Here is a 22,308-nt window from a genome sequence, read left to right as displayed (position 1 = left end):
TTTTTCAATCTCTCTGTCCCTTCCTTAAATACCAAATGGGCCATATAGAAAAAACACCCAAGTTTCCTCTGCTCTTTGGAGCAGGAGAAAGACTATTTCAATAGTCTCTTGCTATTGATTTTGCTTAAAAGAATCAAATGCAGTCATCCTAAAAGAAATGTAGGCAGTAGTGTTTTTTTTTTCCCCTTCATCCAGAAAAATACATAAATTCATCTCATTCTGGCTTCCCAGGCTGAATCCAATGCATTTAGACCTCTAGTTTTGAATCTTCTATCACAAAGCGGTCATTTCTTTCCTTTTTTTTTTCTTGCTTTTTTTTTTTTTTTTTTTTTTTGAATTATAACACACACACACAATTACACAGAGATGAAGGGATCGAATCGCTGTCTGGCGATAGCGTGACACGGTCAGGTTTAACTGTGGCCAGGGCTCACTTGGGGGTGTCACCGGATGTGTGAGGGCCCATGTGTGTTTCAGAGCCCAGCTCTGAGAGTGCAGGGCAGAACAGGAGCTTCCGGGGTGAGACCTCTGTGGGGTGGCTTAACCTAAGGGGCCCAGAAAGGCCCCCCTCCTGCCCAGAGATCTCGCTGAGAGCTGCGGTGTGTTTGGGCTCTGCTTGGAACGCGTTATCCACCAAACTGGCATAGAAATGCAGCTATGTGACATTACCTCAGTATTTTTTTTTCATTATCGCATTAACATGGATGAACCTGCCAGATGAGCAGAAATCCAGCAGAGACAGAGAGAGCGAGCGAGCGAGCGAGCGAGCGGAGGGATGGGAAATTTAGACATTTTCGTTGGTATTTTTGGTGTGGAGAAGTGGAAAATTTCTAGAAGGTGGGGGGGTTGTCTGAACGATCTGGAGGGGTAAAATCCCTGGGACAAGCCCTTCCTCCCCACCCCGGGGTAGGTAAGGTGGGTGCCTGGCTGTCTGACCACACAGGGGACCTGTGAGATGGCAAAGGCTAGGGGTGCTTGGAGGAGTGAATGAGGCTGAATGGGAAGTGGGGAAGGGGTGATTAAGGGCGGGGTAGTGGGGACTCCGGGTGGGATCAAGGCTTCTGGTTTCTGTACAGGTGCCCCCAGGGGCTATGGAGCGGTGGGTCAGGGTGGGCAAGGAATACGCATGCCCAGGGCCTTAGGTGGGCAAGGGCACGCACTGACTTCCCACTGTACACCACACTCCGTCCTACAACCTTGACCCGTCACAGTGACACGGACTCTGACCTCATAACTTCTACACTAACGGATGCGCGGGCAATGTTTCCGCTCGTGTCCTGCATCCTGGCGAGTGAAATACTTGAGGAGGTTGGACACGTGTCCTGCCTGTAGCCTGGGTCTCTGCAAGTTAATTGCCTTATTTTCCTGGCAGGAAACAGGTTAGAACCACACACATGACTTAGCCAGGAAATCAGCTTCAGCTTAATCAATATTTAGAGTGTGATGTGTTGCTAATCGGTGTCGGTTTTGTACATAACAGCGGTGGCCACAGCTCCTGGTGTAGCAGCTGCCCGCTGGGTCTGCTCCAGCCCACGGGATGCCAGCTTCCTGCATTGCAGAGGTGCCCAGAGGCTGAAGGTGATGGCACCTCCTGGAGAGATTCCCATCAGGCTTTGCACAAGCCACCTAGGGTGATTCTGAGGCCCTCTGTGGGCTCGCCCCCATTATATAGGAAAGCACCATCCCATCCCTGAAGTTGCCTTCTCTTGTGCTCAGCCACCGCTCGTGCGTCTCTCGCTGTTCAGATAATTCACGGGCAGTCCATGAAATTATATCTCTGCCCAACCCAGCCCCAAGGTCGCTTCCAACTTCGATATTTTCTGAAACAGCAAGTCAACATGTGCCACCGGGAAACCTTACAAGTCTGTCTCATCACGTCTCATCACTGAGACGTGAGCGCACCTGTGCCTGAGTTAGTCATCCCATTCCCTCTATTGCTAACAGTTCCTTTATTTTCTTCAGAAGTTGGCATTGTGGCACGGTGGGGAAGCTGCTGCCTGGGACGCTCAGATCTCTTGTCCAAGGGGCTGGGTTGGACTCCTGGCTCTGCTGGGATCCAGCTTCCTGCTGTTGCATGGCCCTGGAGGCAGCAGATGATGGTTCAGGTCCTTGGGTGCCTGCCACCCATGTGAGAAATGTGGATGGAGTTCCAGTCTCCCAGCTGCAGCCTGGCCCAGTCCTGACCTGTGAATGGAGGTCTCTCTCAATCTCTCTCTCTCTCTTGCTCTGCCTTTCAAAGAAATAAAAACAAATAGGTAGGGGCCGGCGCTGTGGCGCAGTGGGTTAAAGCCCTGGCCTGAAGCGCCGGCATCCTGTATGGGCACCAGTTCTCGTCCCCACTGTTCCTCTTCCTGTCCAGCTCTCTGCTATGGCCTGGGGAATCAGTAGAAGATGGCCCAGGTCCTTGGGCTGCTGCACCCACGTGGGAGACCCGGAGGAAGCTCCTGGCTCCTGGCTTCTGGCTTCGGCTCGGCGCAGCTCTGGCTGTTGCAGCCATCTGGGGGATGAAGCAGCGGGTGAAGACCTCTCTCTCTCTGTCTCTACCTCTCTCTGTAACTCTTTCAAATAAATAAAATTAATCTTTCAAAACAAATAGGTAAATAAAAACTTGATCATCTAGAATAGTGGTTGGCGTGCTGTGGCCGACTGTGTGTTTTCTAAGCAGAATTGCATGGGTGCACAGTCTGCCTTGTTCTGTGGCCGATTTCAGCCCAGCAGAGTTGAGTGGTGGTGAGGGGCACTGAGTGGCCCACAGGATCTGTAATATTTACCTTCTGGCCTCAATCCGGAGTCGTGCCCTCCGGTGGAAATGTGACAGATTTAAGTTTCTGGAGGCAGGTATTTGGTCTGATGGTTAAGACCTCAGTTAGGATGTCTGTATCCCACAGCAGGGTACCTGGGTTCAATACCCGGCTCCGGCTCCTCACTCCAGCTTCCTGCCTGTGCAGACCCTGGGAGGTGGCAGTGTTAGCTCAGGTAATTGAATCCCTGCCACCTGTGTGGGAGAGCTGCATTGAGTTCCCTGCTCACAACTTTGGCCTTGGCCTTGGCCTTGGCCTAGCTACTATGGGTGTTTGGAGAGTGAACCAGTGCATGGTAGCTTGCTCTCTCTGCTTCTCAAATAAAAATCGATAAATAAGTAATCTAAAAAATGTTCTTTGTGCCGCATTGAAAAAGTGAGCACATGTAACTATTTTTTTAAAGATCTATTTTATTTATTTGAAAGACAGAGTTACAGAGAGAGAGAGAGAGAGAGAGAGAGAGGTCTTCCATCCGCTGGCTCACTCCCCGAATGACCACAGAGCTGAGCTGATCGGAAGCCAGGAGCCAGGAGCTTCTTCCAGGTCTCCCACGTGGGTGCAGGGGCCCCAGGACTTGGGCCATCTTCCACTGCTTTCCCAGGCCGCAGCAGAGAGCTAGGTCGGAAGAGGAGCAGCTGGACTCAAACCAGCACCCATATGGGATGCCAGCACTGCAGGCTGCGGTTTTAACCCACTGCGCCATAGCGCCAGCCCCAACTAATTTTAATATATTGTATTTTATTGAACTTGATATATCCAAATGTGATCATTTCAAAGCACAATCCACAGGGAAATTGTTAATGAGATATTTCACAGCCCTTTTTAAAATATGAAGGCTTCGGAATCCAGTGTCTGTGTTATGCTTGCAACACAACCCAGCTGGGACCAGCCACAATACAGGTGCATCATCTGACTTGTGATATCATGTTGGTAACTTACGCCCAGAGCTGCCATCCCCAGGGTCGACTCTTACTACTCTTGAGACTTGAAATCGGGTGAAAATAAAGTAATCTTCCTCCTAAGACATGGAGATCTCCCTTGAAAGCAAATTTGGAGGGAGGGCCCTCGGGCGTCTGGGCAGGGTGCGTGTGGTCCTCTTTCCTCCACAGCAGAACTGTCCAGCAGATCTGAACCGTCCTTAGCATGCCACACCTCGGAATCCGGGAGAGAAGAGTGCAGTGTTATTAGCGATCAGATGTGAAATAATGAACACAACCATTGTTAAGTGCACTTTGCGGTGAAATATAGTGATACAAAATGGCCTGTTCGCAGCATTCCATTTTAAAAAGGTTTTTGCTGGCGTTCTTGGCATCCATACCTACAGTGTCACCAGATGTGGCCTGGGCTTTGGGCTTGGGTGATTTTTAAGGTCTACACGATGAGAATAATGATGAAGTGTTTTTTCATGAAAAAAAGATTTTTATTTATTATTTATTTGAAAGTCAGAGAGGGAGAGAGACAGTTCTTATATTCACTGGTTCTCAGGGCTGGACAAGGCCAAAGCCAGGAGCCTGGAACTCAGTCTGAGTCTCCCACATGGGTGGCAGGGGCCGCAATGCTTGAGCCAACACTGCCGCCTCCCAGGATGTGCATTGGCAGGAAGCCGGAATCGGAAGTGGAGGTGGGACTTGAACCCGCACACATGGATACGGGATGTCCGAGTGCTGTGCCAAACGCCCGTCCAGAGGAAGAGGTCTGAGCTCTTTGGAGAAGACAGGATGGGATATTTACTATGCCAAGTGTGTCTTGGGCTGTGCTGCTGAGTGGCTGGCTGGGTGGGCAGATGTCTGTGTTCTGGGGAGCTCAGCAGGCACAGGTGCGCTGGCCTCCCATTGGCTCTTCTTCTGGCCCCGCCTCCTTCAGCTCCAGCCATCGCTGGCCTTGGGGGCGCTCTGCGTGGGCTCCACAGCGAGCTGCCCTCCTGGCCCAGTGAATGAGCTGTCACTCATACTGTAGTCTTCATTGGCTGGCAGGCAGACTTCAGGGTGGACACCCAAGGCAGACAGGAAGTGGCAACTCTCTGGTCTTCCTGTTAGGTGGTGCGGGGTGGCAGGTGGGGGGGAAGGAAAGGACCTGAGCTGGGCTACACCCCCCACCTGGGCCACACCCACACCGGGGCCACACCCACCACCCGGGCCTCGTGGCAGAAGGTCACCTCTTGGCTGTCACTTCCTTGTCAGCAAAACAAGGAAGTGGCTGGTGACAAAGGACGCGGCCCCTCTACCGTCCTCTCCTAATTATAAGATTGCTTGTATACTTGCTGTCCCCCTGTAATTTGCCAGTAGACTCGGGGACATAAAGCAATGGAGCCTCCTCCTGTGGGGCGTCCAGTTTGGAGTGTACCCACCCCCTGTTTGCATTTCTTCCCACAGGTTTCCCATGAGTAATCAAAAGACACGCATGGCCAGCCCTCGTCCTGCCCTCCCCCGCCACTGGAGAAGTGCGGTTTCCCTCTGTCCTCTTCTAGGCTGGGTGCCCCCGCCACTGGAGAAGTGCGGTTTCCTCTGTCCTCTTCTAGGCTGGGTGCCCCTCCCCCACCCCTTTTAATACTCATGGGGGTACAAAGTTCAAGAAAGCTAGACTCTGTGTTGCCTGTATCCCTCCTAACACTGTCTCCTTGTCTCCTCCATGGGAACAGCCAGTGCCAGGTGCATTCAAGTAAGTCTGCTCACATGTGTAAGGATGGTATTCCTAAGTCGTTATCTATACACGAAGACCTCCTTTTAATGGCTGTATAATATTCCTCAAAGAGATCCACTGTAACTTATTTAACCAGCTCCCTCCTGTTGGGTATTTAAGTGTTCCAGCTTCTGATGGTACAAAGAATTCTACAGGGAAAGTCTGCGTTTATATCACTTTGCACAAAATCCTAAAAATGGAATTCCTGGGCCAGAGGGTGGGGGCATGTATACTTCCTGTAGACATTGACTGATTGGCCTGAAAGAGAATTCTACCCCCAGGGGTGCAGAGGCGAGCTCCTGCCAGGGTCATCTGGTATCTGACTTGTTGATATTTGTGCATCTAACAGGTCTAGAATGGTGTCTCTGTGTAGTTTCCGTTTGCATTTCTCTTGAGAATTTGTTTCCTTTTTTTAAAAGATTGTATTTAATTATTTGAGAGAGAGAGAGAGTTGTAGACAAAGGGAGAGACAGAGAGAAAGGTCTCCCATCCACTGGTTTATTCCTCAAATGGCTGCAACAGCCAGAGCTGGGCTGATCCGAAGCCAGGAGCCAGGAGCCAGGAGCTTCTTCCAGGTCTCCCACGCGGGTGCAGGGGCCCAAAGACTTGGACCATCTCCTGCTGCTTTCCCAGGCCATAGCAGAGAGCTAGATCGGAAGTGGAGCAGCCGGGACTCAAACTAGTGCCCATATGGGATGCAGGTGCCGCAGGCGTAGACTTCACCCGCTGCGAGCCACAGCACTGGTTCTGAGAATCTGTTTCTAGTTGACTGTCAGTTGCTTTCCGAGGGGATCCTCCCCACCCCACCCCCGACTGGGATTCTTTGCTGTCAGGGAAATAAAGTCCAGGTTCCTTGGGCGGGAATTCAGTATTCTCTAGGGCGCAGACCCTGTCTTTCTTATCAGTCTGATATCCCTGTGTCTCTTTGTGTTTCTGTCCCCATTCTGTTTTCTGGCCAAAGCAGGCTGCTCGCCATCCCATAATTGCACCTGCCTGTCCCTCCCTCCCCGCACTGCCGTTCCCTCGCCTCTACCCAAGAACGCGGTCCTCACAGCCTGACAGCAGCACCATTTCTTCCCCGAAGCCTGTCTTCAGCCCCTGGGCAGAGTTGCTGTCACTGGTGCTGGGCCCCTAGGGCTCGTGTGTCCTGTGGGTGGCACACTGGCCACAGACTGCCTTCCACTCTGATCTGCAGACCGGAGGCCCTGGCCGAGACTTCAGAATTTGTCCATTGTTGCCTCTGCTACAGCCCTAAGCCAGGAATTGCTGCTGCTGCTTTCTGGGAAGAGACCGAAGTGACTCCTCCCCCCCCCCCCGCCCCCCCCCCCCGGTTGAAAGATTCACAGCGTACAAAGTGCCGTTAGAACCATCTCTTCACTGTACAGCTGGGGCTGTGCGACCATCACCACTTTGTCATCACCCCACCCTGGAACTCCGGGCGTCAGACACCAGCTGCCCGCGGTCCCCCAGACCCCCCCCCCCCCCAGACCCTGCCCCGCTTGCTGTCTCCCTGATCACTTGTCCTTCCGTGTCTGCCTTGTTTCACTTGGGAGGCCTGCAAGGTTCATCCGGGTGGCAGCACCTGCCAGAGCTTCCGCCCTTCTTCAGCCTGAATAAGATTCCACTGTGTGGATGTGCCACTTCGGTTTCTCCCAGCGCACCAGAATTTTGAGTTTGTGCCCACTGATGGACCCTTGTGTCTCCTTAAGTTCTTGTGAATACTTCGGCTAGGAACAAGGGTATGTAAATATCTCTTCAAGTCCTGGCTTTCAACTTTTTTGGTTATAGATCCAGAAATCAGGCTGGAGCGTATGGTCATTCTGGGCTTCCGATTCTTGGGGAGCTGCAATTCTGGTTTCCATGTTGCATTCCTATCTACAGTGTGCAAGGGTTCCAGTCTCTTCACTACCTCATCGACATTTGTCCCCTTCCGGACTGTATTGTGTATTTTCAAAAAAGATTTTATTTATTTATTTATTTGAGAGGCAGAGCTACAGACACAGAGAGAGGTCTTCCATCTGCTGGTTCATTCTGCAAATGGCCACAATGGCTGGAGCTGGGCTGATATGAAGCCCGGAGCCAGGAGCTTCTTCTGGGTCTCCTACGTGGGAGAGCCCCTGGGCCATCCTCCACTGCTTTCCCAGGGCATGAGCAGGGAGCTGGATTGGAAGAGGAGCAGCTGAGACACCAACCAGCGCCCATTTGGGATGCCAAAGACAGAGGCTCAGCTTACCACGCCCTCTATTTTGTATTTTTAACCATCATTGCCTACAGAGGAGTGAAGTGGTATAACGTGAGCATTTTGCTGCTGTGTGCTGCATACCTGAGTCACAAAGTCGCGTTTAGAGGAGCTGTTGGCATCTATCAATAGCTCCTATGCATAAGAGTTGGGTTCAAGACCTAGCTTCCTGGATCTCTTCTGAAAGAAATGTCCACGGTGACAGGGCTTGGTTGTTTCAAGAACTCGCTAAGTAAGCGCACAGCTGAAATCTTCCTTGGCACGTGTCCTATCATCTATGCTGAAAAAAAAAAAAAAAATCAGACAAAGCAAACCGTGTTCCAAGCCTGCCTGCGTGTGTGATTTGGAGCCGTGGAAGCCTCCTGCCGGCCCATCCGTCACGCCGGCTTGTCCTGGCTCCAAACTTCCATGAGGGAAAGGGGCCAGGCTGGCATCCCTGGTAGGTTCCCTCGCGGATGCGCTTTGAACACATCTCTTGCCCTTTGATTTGGCAGCGCTGGCCTGCCGTTTGAAGTCAGGACAATAGTTTGATGATCTCTGAAGCTGGGCTGTCTCGTTTTCAGTCGAAGGCAGGTTCTGCTGCGACTGGCTTTGCGATGACACAGCCCCTGCGCTTGGAAGCCAGCTCTGGAATTATTGCCACGTCGCTTTGAGAGTCACATTTTGATCAACAGATGCTGCTGGAGCTGGGAGGGGAGTGGAGCGGAGGCCTAATTTTCATCTGTGCGTGTGTGCGTTGGTTTCTTTCCAATCGTTCAATAGTAGTTGCGACACCTTTTATCTTCCTCCCTGATGGCTTTCTGCAGATTGAGATTTTAAGCCCAGGAAAATAAGGATTCACATACTGGCCTGCTGATTTCTTTTTGAACTCTCTCTGTGTCTTCCTCTTCCTTCTCTCTTTTTCAGAATTTCGTGCCATCTTGGGGGAGGCAGACTTCTCTCACTACGTCGGTGGTACCCAAGGCTGAGCAGACTTACAAAGACTTTATTTATTTTACTGTCTTCGAAGGCAGCGTCCGCAACGTCTCCGCGGTCTCGGTTGAGTATTTATGCTCTCAGCCTTGCGTTGTCAACCTGGAGGCGGTTGTGTCATCCGAGTTCCGGAGTAGCATCCCCGTGTACAAAAAAAGATGGAAGAACGAGAAACATCTTCACACGAGCAGGACCCAAATAGTGCACGTGAAGTTCCCCAGCATCATGGTTTACCGGGACGACTACTTCATCAGGCACTCCATCTCGGTGTCGGCAGTGATACTGCGAGCATGGATCACGCACACCTACGGCAGCGCGGACCTGCACGTGAAGTGGGAGGCGGACTTGCTGCACGCTGTGGCCAGGAACTACACTCTGCTCAAGGCGGTCCCGCCCTTCGAGCGCCCCTTCAAAGAGCACCAGGTGTGCCTGGAGTGGAACGCGGGTTACCTCTGGACCCTGCAGGCCAACAGGATTCCACAGTGTCCTCTGGAAAACGGTAGGTCTGTCGTCGGCCTCACGTGGAAGCAGGTCCTGCTTGCCGCCCAGAGCCTGGATCGCAATAGGATGGCGGGAGAGCGTGCTTGTGTTAGCAGTAGTGGTGGGTTGCAGAGGCCAGGGACGTGGAGGGGCGCGCTGAGGACTCTGGGGACAAAGGATTGGATGTGAAGAAAGGGAAGAGAGGAGAAGATTAGTTGAGAAGATGACTAGGAGGGAAGGGGTGCGAGGCGGAGAGTGGGAGCCTTTAGACCTCCATGCCACTGAGAATGCGCACTGGGAAAAATGTCCTTCCCACCCCTGCACTTTGGCTTCTTAAGCAGAATGTTTTATCCAGAAGGGGGCGACAGAGCCGGCAGTCGGGGCAGTACCGTAAGGCAGCTGTAACCCCGGGCTGGGTTCAGCTCCCGCGCTCTCGCTGGCTACTTACGCACCCTGGAACTCCGAGCCTTGGTTTTCTTAAAGGGGGCTAACATAATTCCCTGGGAGCCGTGTTGTGAGAATTAAAGGGTGTGGACTTGCTCAGCGCATCATCGGCGCTCATTAAAAAGCAGCCGTGACATTGGGAGAGTCTGCGCAGTCTCGGCTTCGCAGGACCTCTTCAAGAGGCTCCCAGGCTACCCCACCCCCACCCCCCCGGGGTCTGCCTGGGTCCTAGAGTGCCACCCTACCGCCACCCAGCGCTTTGGTTGTCCATGCAAATCCCCAGGCTCCAGCCTTCATCCACATCTGTTGGGGGCTGGGTCCTGGCCGTTCCTCGTGACTGATGCACCCCAAAGCTTGAACCACTCGACCAGGGCCAGAGCTGCTGGGGTTTTGACGTTGGGGTTACCGGGCTCCGACCCGCAGGCAGGCTGAGCAGGTGCAGGAGACCCGTGGGCAGCAGATCCAGCTGTGGATGTTCCTGGCACCTCCTGGTGTGTGACACGAAGGTGACCGAAGGACACACGCTCTGAGTTCTTCCTCTAGCCACAGCCTCGTCCCCGCCGGGATGTGCCTTCTTCTAGGCTATATTTGGGGAGATAGTGGCTGAGGTTATTTCTGGGTGCTACCTTGACATTTTCATGTACAAAGGAAGTCGCCGAAATGCTAGAGTCCCGTGTACCCCTCCCCACGCCTCCCCGCATGGCGTCATCTTCCATCACCACAGCGTGACGTCAAAGCAGGGATCCAGTCTTGATCTGACGCCGGTGACTGAACTGTAGGCTCCCTTCCAGTCTCAGCAGTCCTCATGTGTACGTGTGTGTGTGTGTGTGTCTAGAGAAGCTTGTTCTACATTGCAGCTTAAGTCTGCATTTCTGCAGGCGTTAAAACACAGAGACATCTAGAAAATCTCTATGCGTGTGTGTGCATGGGGGTTAGAGTAGGGTGGGTAATTTTTTTTAATATATTTATTTATTTGGAGAGATACACACAGAGATTCTTCAACTACTGGTTCCCTCCCCAGTGGCCACAACAGCCTGGACTGGGCCAGGATGAAGCCAGGAGCCTGGAGCTCCATCCGGGAGTGTCACATGGATGGGCAGCAGGGACCCAAGTGCTTGGGCCATCTCCCGCTGCCTTCCCAGGTGCATTGGCAAGGAGCTGGATGGTTCTCTGGGTACTCCTCTGAGTGGTTATTTAACCTGCTGGGCCCTAGCGCTGGCTCCTGGGGTGGGTGATTGAAGATCTGAGGTAAGTGGGGCTTCATGCGCTCTCCTTGACCACCCTGTGCCCCTCTTCCAGGCAGAGCCCCACGCTAGCATCTGTCTGGAGCGCCCTCCGCAGGGCTCCGTAATTTGCGGAGGGAAGGCAGTCGGAGACACAGCGGGCCACCGCTTGGGCTGTGCCTCTCTTCCTTTGTCGGGGGCTTAATGATTCCACTTGGTGTTTGCCAAATCAGGTATCTCTAAGCGAAGAAAGACCGACTGAGTGGCAAGCTCAAAGTTTCCAAATGAAATCGTTTAGGGACGGGCTCAGCGCTGAGGGCGCCTGCACGCGCCCTGCACATGCGAGATGTCTTTTGTTCCTTCCTGCACTGGCAAGGCTCTGGAATGGCACCTTCAGGGCATTGCTTTTGGGGCGAGAACCAATGCAATCAAACCGACAAGCCCAGGAGAACCCTTCCTGAGAGTTAACGTCGCTGAAAATAGGAGAGCGAGCTCCCAGCACCCGCAAGCCCAGCTCTTTCCCACAGCTGTGATTTGTTTACACAAATGGCGGGGGCAGGGCGGAGGGTGGGGGGAGTTGGGGGGTAGCCTTTCTTTTTAAAAATCCTAGGAGCGATTGCAGCAGCCCTGGGCAAAGCGGGGCGGGAAGGGGCTGGTTTCTGGCTTCTTTATTTGGCTGCTGAACCTCGGCCGCCCGCCCTGCCTGGCCCTGCAGTCTGCAGCTAGCGCTGGCGAGGTCAGGGGCAGATTCTGTGCCGAGTGCCTGGTGGCCTGCAAGGACTCTGGATGACTTCCTGCTCCTTTCTGTTTATTAAGGGGGCATCCGGGGCCCCATGTGCCATGGTCCTGAGTGCGGCTGGAGTGCCCTCCACCCCCCACCTCGCTTAGCCTCCCAGGCCAGGACTGTGTGTGCCTGCCACACCCCTCGGCACCTTATCTCCTTTGCCAACTCCCCAGCTGGGCCTCCAGACTGAGCGTTGGTGGAAACGCAGCCAGCTTTTGTCCATCCTGGCTAAGTAAACCTAACCCGGATCAGGGGTCGGCTGCACGTGTGTGCCAGGGCCTGGCCACATGCGCCCTGGGCACCTGTTCCTGCTGTGACGTGGGCGAGGGAGCCAGAGGCGGTTGGGCCGGCAACGCCCGTGGCTCCTCTCATTGTCATTTGTTTCCTTGGGGGAGGGGACAGGCGTTCTCTGTTGTGCCACGCAAGTCACAAGTGCACCTGACTCAAGTGTGAATTCAGTGAGATCAAGAAACCTGTCATCCAGACCAGGGGTATGGGCCCCAGCCTGGGGGCCACCTGGGCTTGCCGGCTGTAAGACCACGCCAGAGGTCAGCCAGTGCTGTTGCCTTGTGGGTCTATCCCAAGTCAGTCATTCTGACCACGCGTACTGCTATCATCCAGACCTAAGCCATGTCCTGCTCTGGACTTCAATACTGTCTGCAAGGGCCACACAGCTTGGCCTTGATCCTGACCCCAGCAGCCGGTGCAAGCCAATCATATCACTTCCTGCCTGTAACCCCGCCTCTGGCTCTCCCCTTGCAGTTAGGATCACCCTGGCCTCTGGGATCCACCCGAGTCCCTTGCTGGCCTTGTCTGCTACCACACTGGTCTGCTGGTTTCTCCTTGAATCGCAGGCTCTGTTCTTTCCCACTTTGGGACATCTGTGTGTGTACCCACACCCAGACCCCTGCCTGGCTGGCTCCCCTGCCTGGCTGGCTCCCTCACCTGGCTCATATCCTGCTGTAATGCCATTTCCCCAGGCAATGGCTGCCCCACCCCTGCCACTGTGCCCTATCATGCTCCAGTTCTGTTTGCCTTCAGGGCCTGACCAGCACTGGACATGGTCACAGCAGGTACTAAATTGCTCATTTGCCTTCCAACTCTGTCCCACACTGGAATGCAAGGCCCCCAAGGCCAGGATCCTCCTTGGTTTGGTTTGGGTGCCTGGTGTGATTCCCACGTAGAGTAGGCATGCAGTCATGTCCATGATTGCAGAAGGGGATAGAGATTTGGTGCAATGGCACACTATGACAACGTGCTGACACCCTCACACAGTAAGGAGCCTGCCAAGGTGGGGTGACCGTCCCCCTTCCCTGGGCCTTGGCCTACACACCACCACTTCCTGAGTGGAACCCAGTCAGGCCAGCTCCGCCAGTGGATTTTTGTTTGTACTCCACAGGGAGGCAGCCTTTGGAGAGGGTGTCTGTGATGCCTTAGCCTGGGCCGTTCCTTTCACCTCTGACACCCCGCCTTACCCACCACCAACTTCCTTGTCTTCCTAGAGAAGTGGTACCCACACTGCCATAGCCAGCTCAAGTTCCCACTCTTCAGCCACCCCTGCCTTGAAGATTTTCAAAAAATTTTTCCCAATTGGAAAAATATAAGACATTTGTCTTTTGAGAACTGGCTTATTTCACTAAACATAATGGTTTCCAGTTGCATCCATTTTGTTGCAAAAGACAGAATTTCATTCTTTTTTACAGCTGAGTAGTATTTCATATGTGTATATACCACATTTCCTTTATCCAGTCATCAGTTGTTGGTTATCTGGGTTGATTCCAAATCTTAGCCTTTGTGAACTGAGCTGAAATAAACTTGGGAGTACAGATAACTCTCTCATATGTTGATTTCATTTCGTTTGGATAAATTCCCAGGAATGGGATAACTGGGTAATAATGTAGACCTATTTTCAGATCTCTGTGAAATCTTCATATTGTCTTCCATAGTGGCTGTACTAGCTTACATTCCCACCAGTGGTGGATTAGGGTACCTTTTTTCCCACATCCTTGCTAGCATTTATTGTTTTTTGATTTCTGTATGAGAGCCATTTCTGACTTGAGGTGAAACCTCATTGTGGTTTTTATTTATTTCCCTCATGACTAGTGATCTTGAGCATTTTTTCATGCGTCTGTTGGTCATTTAAATTTTATCCTTTGAAAAACGCCGGTTCATGTCTTTTGCCCATTTCTTAACTGGATTGTTTGTTTTGTTATTGTTGTTGAGTTTCTTGAGCTCTTTGTAGATTCTGGATATTAATCTGTGATCAGTTTCATAGTTTGCAAATACTTTCTCCCATTCTGTCAGTTGCCTCTTCACTTTGTTGAGTGTTTCCTTTCCAGTGTGGAGAAGGTTCTCAGATTTATGTAATCCCATTTGTCAATTTTGGCTTTGATTGCCTGTGCTTCGGGGGTCTTTTCGAAGCAGCATTTGCCTATGCCAGTGTCTTACAGAGTTTCCCCAATGTTTCCCTCTAGTAATTTGATGGTATCAGGTCGTAGATTTAGATCCTTGATGGCTTTTTTGTTTTATTGTGAACAAGCCAGATAGGATGAAGGATTGCAAATCAGGTCTTTTGATGAGTTTTGTCTCTGCTTTGTAATTGAATGTCAAACTGATAAGTTTTTTCTTCCTCAAAACTGTGCTTAAAAACCCCAGTACCACCAGCCTCTTCAGTTTTTTTTTTTTTTTTAAGATTTATTTTATTTATTTGAAAGACAAAGTTAACAGAGAGAGGCAGAGACCGAGAGAGAGGTCCTCCATCCATTGGTTCACTCCTCAGTTGGCCACAGTGGCCAGAGCTGCACTGATCCGAAGCCAGGAGTCAGGAGCTTCTTCCAGGTCTCCCATGTGGATGCAGGGGCCCAAGGACTTGGGCCATCTTCCACTGCTATCCTAGGCCATACCAAAGAGCTGGATGGGAAGAGGAGCAGCTGGGACTAGAACCGGCACCCATATAGGATGCCGGCACTTCAGGCCAGGGCTTTAACCTGCTGCGCCACAGCACCAGTCCCCTCTTCAGTTTTTTTTTTTTTTCTCTCTTGGAAGCCCCCCTCCATGCCACTGTGGCTGGGGGTCTCTGACTCTAATAAAGCTTTTAAATCTCAAAAAAAAAAATTTAGATCTTTGATCCATTTAGAGTTGATTCTTTTATAAGGTGTAAGGTAGGGGTCTAGTTTCATACTCTGCATACAGAGATCCAATGTTCCCAGCATCCTTTGTTGAAGGGACTGTCCCTGCTCCAGGGATTGATTTTAGCACCTGTGTCAAAGGTTAGTGGTTGTGGATGTGTGGATTGGTTTCTGTTCTGTTTCGTTGGTCTACATGTCTGTTTTTGTGCCCGTAGCAGGCTGTTTTGATTAGAACTGTCTTGTAGTATGTCTGGAAATCTGGAATTGTGTGATGCCTCCAGCTTTGTTTTGTTGCATGAGACTGTTTTAGCTGTTTGGGGTCTTGTGTGTCCAAACAAATTTTAGCATGGTTTCTTCTAGATCTGAGAATGTTGCTGGTGTTTTGATTGGGATCGCATTGAATCTGTAAATTGCTTTCGGTAGTATAGACATTTTTATTTTAATTTGATATTAACTGGATATTAATTCTTCTAATCCGTGAACATAGAAGATTCTTCAATTTTTTTTGTGTCTTCTTTTATTCCTTTTAAAGAACATTTTGTAATTTTCATTGTAGAACTCTTTCACTTCCTTCTTTGGTCAAATTTATTCCAAAGTATTGAAATTTTTTATGTGTTTTCCCTGATCTGTGCTAACTAATACAGTACAAAAAAATGTGATGTATGTGAGCAAAATTGACATTTTGGGGTTTGATTATTATTCACATACCTTGTCTGTTCTCTTAAAAAACAGAGGTGTTTTACTACTTACTGTTTGTTGAATTCTTTACTTAGTGGAGGGTTAATCTTATGATTCTAAAATAAGCTGAAAGTATGTCATTGTAAGGATCAAAATTTAAAGACTAAGGAAGGAAGGAGGAGGGAGGGTGGGCAGTATCACTATGCCCCTAAGTCTGTGTATATGAAAAGCATGAAAATTGTTCAGCTTATATAAATAAAAAATTATTAAAAAGAAAAGGAAAAAATTTTTGCAATCAGAAATTAACTCTCTACTTGTGACCTCCTGGAGCCTCTATGGGTTCCCCTGTGTCCTAGTCAAAGCAAACACACAGGTGTTGATCATTTACTGTGTTTGATTGTGTTAATTAGAAGCTCTGTAGGCTGAAAGGCGAGGCTTTTTGAAGAGTTATTTTGTTTATTTGAGAGGCAGAGTGATAGAGAGGGCCAGCTTCCATCTGCTGGTTCTCTCTCCAGATTGGCACAACAGCCAGGGCTGGGCCAGGCTGAAGCCAGGACTGCAACTCCATCTGGCTCTCTCACGTAGGTACAGGGACACAACCACCTGGGCCATCTGCTGCTGCTTTTCCCAGGTGCATTCCAAGGGAGCTGGATGGGAAGTGGAGCAGCTGAGGCTGGAACCAGTGCTCGGATAGGTGATGCCGGCATCGCAGGTGATGGTTTAACCCGCTGTGCCACGGTGCCGTGCCACCCCACCGTGCTATCCGCTCTCGAAGGCGGTCCCGTGACAGGTGAACATGGCTGGCAGTGGTGACAGCCGCTTCCCACCCCAAACAGGCACAAAGTGCTTGCCGTGGGTATCTCTCTAGATCCGCCCAGCACTCTGCTGTCAAATTCACAGAGGAGGAAGCTGACTCAGAGAGGCATAGGGACTTTTCTGAGGTCACACAGCCAGCACAGAGCAAACCCACACTCGCCCACCAGGCTGCACTGCTGGGTTGGGGCATGAAACTCTGTGAATCGATTGCAGGTCCTTCAGCTCGGGAAAAAGCTACTGGGAAGCCGCCCTGTGTGTGTTAGGTGCTCCGCTGGCTCCATCAGAGGAGGCAACGATTGAATGGGGACTTGAGGGATGAGCAGGGGTTTCAGGCAGAAAAGGAAAGGCGTCCAGGCATGAGCGGTAGCCCAGCGGATGGCGATGGGGACTGTGCGGCGGGGGCTGTAGCTCATCCTCCGTGGCGGCTCGGGTTGCTGGCGAGTGCCCACCTGCAGCATGGCCTTGAGGAGTGTTCTGAGGCTGGACCCGCCCCCGATGGGAAGGAGGGCCCTGTGCCATGGGGCCGAGACCCTGAGCCAGCAGCGCACCTGCTGTGCCTCTGTTCATGTAGAAGTCAGGCGTGGTGGCGCAGTTCAGGAGACAGGACTGGAGGGAGCACAGGGCCACTCTGCAGGCTCTTGACCGTCATTCCAGGGAGTGTGGAACCTCCTCCCGCCCTGTCCACCTTCACGGATGTTTCTCCCAACGTCCCTGTTAGGCAGGGCACCCTCTAGAGAACGTGGCCACTTCCTCCTTCTCCAGTTCCATTTCCTCGCATTAAAACGTCATTCTCATCTTCACGTCTGATGGATTGGCGGTCCGACTTCGCAGAAAAAAATTCCATTACCACAGACTGATCGACAGTTAAGTTTAGGGGCGGAGCTGGGCTGGACTTAGCTTTCTGAAAAAGAAAAAGAAAAAACATTTGATGCCACAGGACTGTTCAAGGCAGTGCCATGATGATGCTTTGTGTAATTATAAGCTATATGTTTGGAACTTAAAAAAAAAAAAAAACAGACCTAGTTTCTTTTCTTTCCCCGGTTAATCATGGTAGTCTGCATTTTCCCGTAATAACACTAATTAATGCCTGGTGTCTGCATTACCCTTTTCAAATTTTCAAAACACTTTTTCCTTGCACGTTGTCTCCTTTAATCCTCCCAATAATCCCGTGGGAGAGCCCGTCTTACTCTCCCCTAACGAAAAGGCTGAGGAAGACAGAGGCAGTTTACTTAACTGGATTGCAAACTTCTTGATTCCGTCAACTTTGCTGTGCCGCCTCTGAAATATGCTAATACAGTCCTAACCCAGCTTCTAAATTAGGAGGAACACTTTTTATACAGTTGAATTTTTATCGATGTGAATCATGCTGTCTCCTTCACCCACTGGACTTGGTCTCTTTGAAGCGGATTGAGCTGCACTGAGCAGCCTTGGAGGGCTGCGGGGTGGGGGTGGACGGGTGGGGGGTGCTGGAATGTGGCTGTGCCTCCTCCCCCTGCGTGGGAATGCTCAGGGCCTCTCTCTCTCTTCCTTCATCCCCTCCTTCCTTCCTTCCTTTTGTTTCTTTCTTAAGCAGGGAAAATAGTACATGCACCTGGTTAAAAAAAAAATTCAAGCATCCAAAGGTATGGAGGAAAGAGTAGGTTACCAACCACCCCAATCTTCTGGCCTTTTTCCCAGAAGCAAACTCAGTAAGTTTCTCTTTTTTAAAAAGGATGCATTTTTGTTTCTTTAAAAGGCACAGTTACAGAAAGAGAGAGAGAAAAGAGAGATCTTCCATCCGCTGGTTCACCCGAATGGTTGAAACGGCTAGGGCTGGGTCAGGCCAAAGCCAGGAGTCAAGAGCCTCTTCTCAATCTCCCACGTGGGTACAGGAACCCAAGCCATGTGGGCCATCTTCCACTGCTTTCCCAGGCGCATTAACAGGGAGCTGGATCGGAAGTGGAGCAGCCAGGACTCGAACCAGCGCCCATATGAGATGCTGGTGTTGCAGGCCGTGGCTTTACCCGCTATGCCACAGCGCCGGCCTCAGTAATAGTTTCTTGTGTCTCCTTCCAGAAACTTCTCAGCACACAGAAGCATTTAGCTTAGCCCGTTCTGTTTGTGCACAGCTGAGAGGAGATGGGAAACTGCCCTGTGTTCACCCAACATGCTTGCGAACCTCCTCTGTCAGCTCATATGCCTGCTTTTCAACAACTCCTTAACACCCCACTGCCCGCAGGCCACCATGCCTTTGACCTGTCTTTTGATGGTCACTTCCAGCCTTGTTTCTAACAAGAAGGCTTTGCTGAACATCCTGGCACAGGGGTCTTTGGGCACACAGAAGTGTGTTTGCAGGATACATGACTATAGTGCAATCCATTTTCTTCTCAAGACTGCTGGCGTTGAATATTCCACAGGCTTCCTTAGTAACTCTCCTCACTGCCTCGTATCCTTTTTGGGGGAAATTCTGACCTAAATCGTCTCCGCCAGAAAATAGAGTTTTTATTCTCAGGCTTTGGCTTTACAGAAAATAAAGCCCCCGCCCACCACCGCCGCTGCCGTGCCTGTGTGTGGAGAGCTTTGCTGGTCACCTGCGCCCCGCCTTTGTTCTGCCACGTGCCATTTGCAGACTTTCACTTTGAGTGACTGCTTGTCTTGGCCGTTTCTACCTCCTGCACACGTGGGCGGAGCTCCCAGGGGCATCCTCGTTGGTGTGTTTGTAGCACATCCCCAGTAGGGCTTTGTCACATGGAGACAGAATGCTCCCGAGAGCAAGGTGTCTGTGTCAGGGCTCTGACAGCTCGGCTGAACTGGAGAGGGGGCTGCATTGTCCCTCCAATGCCACCCTGACCCAGGGCTGTTCCCCCAAGTGTTTAGCATCCAGGGGAGGGCATTGGACTTAGGGCTTCAAGTGACTATGTCCAACGTTGGAGTGTCCGACTGGCTCCTGACACCACTTCCTGTCATTGCAGACCCTGGGAGGCAGCAGCAATGGCTCAAGTTAGTTGCGTTGCTGCCACCTACATGGGAGAGGCCTGGCTTGAGTTCCCAGCTCCTGGCTCCAGTGCTGTCCCAGCCGCAGCTGTTGTGGGCATTTGGGGAGCTGTCTGTCTCTGTCTCTCATAAACAAGCAAAACAACAACCCGCAAGAAGGTAGGGTCCCTTAGTCAGCATCACTGGGCGCTAACCTTAGTGCTGAAACAGGGTGGCGCTCGGCTGTTCTTACCCTGGAGGAGTGGCCTGGGTGGGTGGTGGGACCTTGCCAGTTCAGGCCGAGTCAGTGACCCAACCAGCTACAGAGACAGTGCAGTGTTTTAGCAGCCAGGGTAGCCGTGCAGGAGCGTGCGTGCCGGGACGTCAGCTGCAGATCTCTCTGGGAGGTTTTGTGAGATGCAGGGAGGGTAATGAAAAGTCCATTGGTTTGTTGCTGGGCCTCTTACCAGCTAACAGCCTTCCACAAGACATTAACACTTCTCATCTCAGAGTGAAGGCCTTGGAACCGTATGATGTTCAACGCCTCTGCTTGCTCTAAGTGTGCAGAAAGAAGAAAAACAGTCAACAGGGGACGGGCGATGGTTGGATTTCAAACATGAACTTTTTTTTTTTTTACCTTCATGTCTGAATGATATCATTAAAACAAAACCCTAACCTCTTCGTTCAAGATAAGCCAAATAAATGGATTTGGGGGAAGGATTTGGAAGACAGAGGCAATTGTGTGGCTTGTGCAGCGTAAGACACATTCAAGAACCAAGGAAGGGTCTGGCAAGAAAGGGAGACGCATGCGAATCCTGACTGGCTACAGCCGTATTGGTCAGTCATTCACCGGTGTTATAGGGTTCCTGTCAAGTGCTGGGCACTATTATTATAAGGCCCTGGGGATGGAAGAATAAGTGGAATAGGGCCCCGTTCTCATGCGGCTTACATCCTCGGGGAAGCTGAGCAAGTTCCTACCCCTCGTCAGACCTTAGTTTTCTCACCTTTAAGTTCTTTAACGGTGATGGCACCAGTTCAGTTCCTCCCATTGCATTGCCATTGACAGACATCAGTAATCAATCCTTGCACTCCAGGCAGCAACAATCAATTACTTGAAAATAAAAGTAAGTCTATGTGGTAGCATGGGCTGGATAAGTTTTAAAATCCTTTCCTGCTCCAAAATTTCATTCTTAATTATTTCTAGCTATAATGGAAAGACAATAATATACTAAGGGAAAACTACAATAAAACTCCAAATTATAGGACTGTGGAAGCTACTGATTTTACAGGAAAATGACCATTTCTTTGGCTTTGTGGGTTCAAAAGTATGTGTTTTTGTCAAATTACTTAATCTCTTTGGTCGGAGAGTTCCCTCCAGGCTCTGTTGCTACAAGTTTTCTCTCATACTCTTCGACCGTTGGATAAGGAAGAGCCTGATTCATCTTCATTTTTAACTCCTTTGCAAACCTTCCTAAAACCTCTTTGTCCTGGAGTCGGGTTGGGCACAGTGGAATCGGTGTTTTGTGATAAATGTTTGCACCCGACACGGGGCAACCTCATGTGACAGTGGTCACCAGCAGAAAGCCCCTGGGGCCCAGCATGGCCGTCTGCTCTCTCCTGCTCCGCTCAGCACGGTGGGCGGCAAACCAAGGCTGAGCTGGTCCCAAGCCCTGTGTTGAATTTCCTTCCCCAGCTCCGGAGCTCACTCCCACACTGTTTCCATGTCTGGCCCCTCTCCATCCCAGGGACAGGCCCCTGTGTCCAGGGCACACAAACTGAGCTCAAACCGCATCAATACCAACTCTGAACTGTTTCTGTTGGAATCGATAACTCCACCTTTTGGGGTTCCAAACACATCTCTACAGCTAACAAAGCAGCTGCCCTGTGGACGTTGGGGGAAAGCTGTTTTATTTCACACTATTAAATATATACCCAATGGCCTGGTCATGTAAAAACTCATCTGAAGTTTTCTAAATTTAACTTGATCTAATGGGCCAGCGATACCTCTCTCTATGATAAAATGTCTTTTCCCCTTATGAGAGCTGGGATGTCCAATATCCTAGGCTGGGGCCCCCACAGTTTGTGCCAAGACTGGAATTTGGTGATCTACCCGGAAGCCAACTCTTCTCTCTCCACCAAGCCTGGGAAAATTGATTGTTTCCTACATTAAATCAAGGGTGTTTAAACCAAGGAGCAATCAAAGAAAGAGACAAGTACCCTTATTCCGTAGTTAAGTGAATCCTTTTTTTTCTTTGGTGGGGAAAACTATAAAAAAAAAACATAAAATTCATACTTAGCCTTATTTAAAGCTACAAGTGTTAAATATTGATGACATAATTCAGTTCTCCCTTAGGATTTGTTATGGGGGCTGGCGTTTTGGGCAGTGGTTGAGTTGCTGCCGGGGAGGCCTGTGTCCCATAGACAAGTGCCTGGTTCCAGTCCTGGCTTCTCTGTGCTGGGTCCAGTGGGAGGCATCAGGTGACAGCTAAGTGTGTGCACCCCTGTGATCCACATGGGGACCCGGGTTGAGTTTCAGGCTCCTGGCTCGGGCCTAGTCCACCCCCAGCTGTTGCAAGCATTTGGGGAGTGAAGCAGCGGATGGAAGATCTCTCTGGTTGTTTCTCTGTCTCTGCATTAAAAATTAAATGAAAATAACTGAGTTTTTAGAAAAGGTTTGCTATGGACATATAGACAGGTGTGGTTCTTTCTACAGCCACAGAAAAGAATTCGCACAATTGCAAAAGAGTGGGGGCCTCCCAGTTTAAGAGGTGTAGTCAGTAATCTGGGGGCTTGCATCCTGTGTGGAGTTGATGGGGGAGACACCCAGAACACCATTTTAAGTGCATGAATGCGAAAACTTAATTGTTTGCGTTTGAACCCCAGCTCTATTTCTTATTATTTCACCCTCTCTAAAGCTCAGTTTTTTGCATCTGTTAAGTGGGTATAGGAAAGGAAGCTCGTCCATAGTTGGTTGTGTACCTATTTCTTCATCTGCAGACTGTGAATAATAATAAGGAGTAAATGAACTTGTGTATATTACATGTGAATGCTATAGGATGTGTTAACTTCTTGTGGTAACACCAGTTCAGATTCTTTCCCTAGTATTAGGAGT

General features: G+C 50.6%; 1 protein-coding gene across 2 annotated transcripts in view; it reads left to right on the top strand.

The window, feature by feature from the left end:
• The window catches only part of SEL1L3 (SEL1L family member 3), a 109,920-nt gene that overhangs the window by 5,582 nt on the left and 82,030 nt on the right, over positions 1-22,308 (top strand). For both annotated transcript variants that reach the window (XM_002709381.6, XM_017350581.3), the window contains exon 2: positions 8,626-9,190. In XM_002709381.6, the coding sequence (XP_002709427.1) occupies positions 8,626-9,190 (565 nt within the window). The remainder of the gene's footprint in view (positions 1-8,625; positions 9,191-22,308) is intronic.

Source organism: Oryctolagus cuniculus, chromosome 2 (assembly GCF_051225735.1).
Source record: "Oryctolagus cuniculus isolate XC-2025 breed Fujian yellow rabbit chromosome 2, ASM5122573v1, whole genome shotgun sequence".
NCBI lineage: Eukaryota > Metazoa > Chordata > Mammalia > Lagomorpha > Leporidae > Oryctolagus > Oryctolagus cuniculus.
The sequence above is the reverse complement of the archived record's forward strand: the minus strand, read 5'-3'. Positions and strand labels throughout refer to the sequence as shown.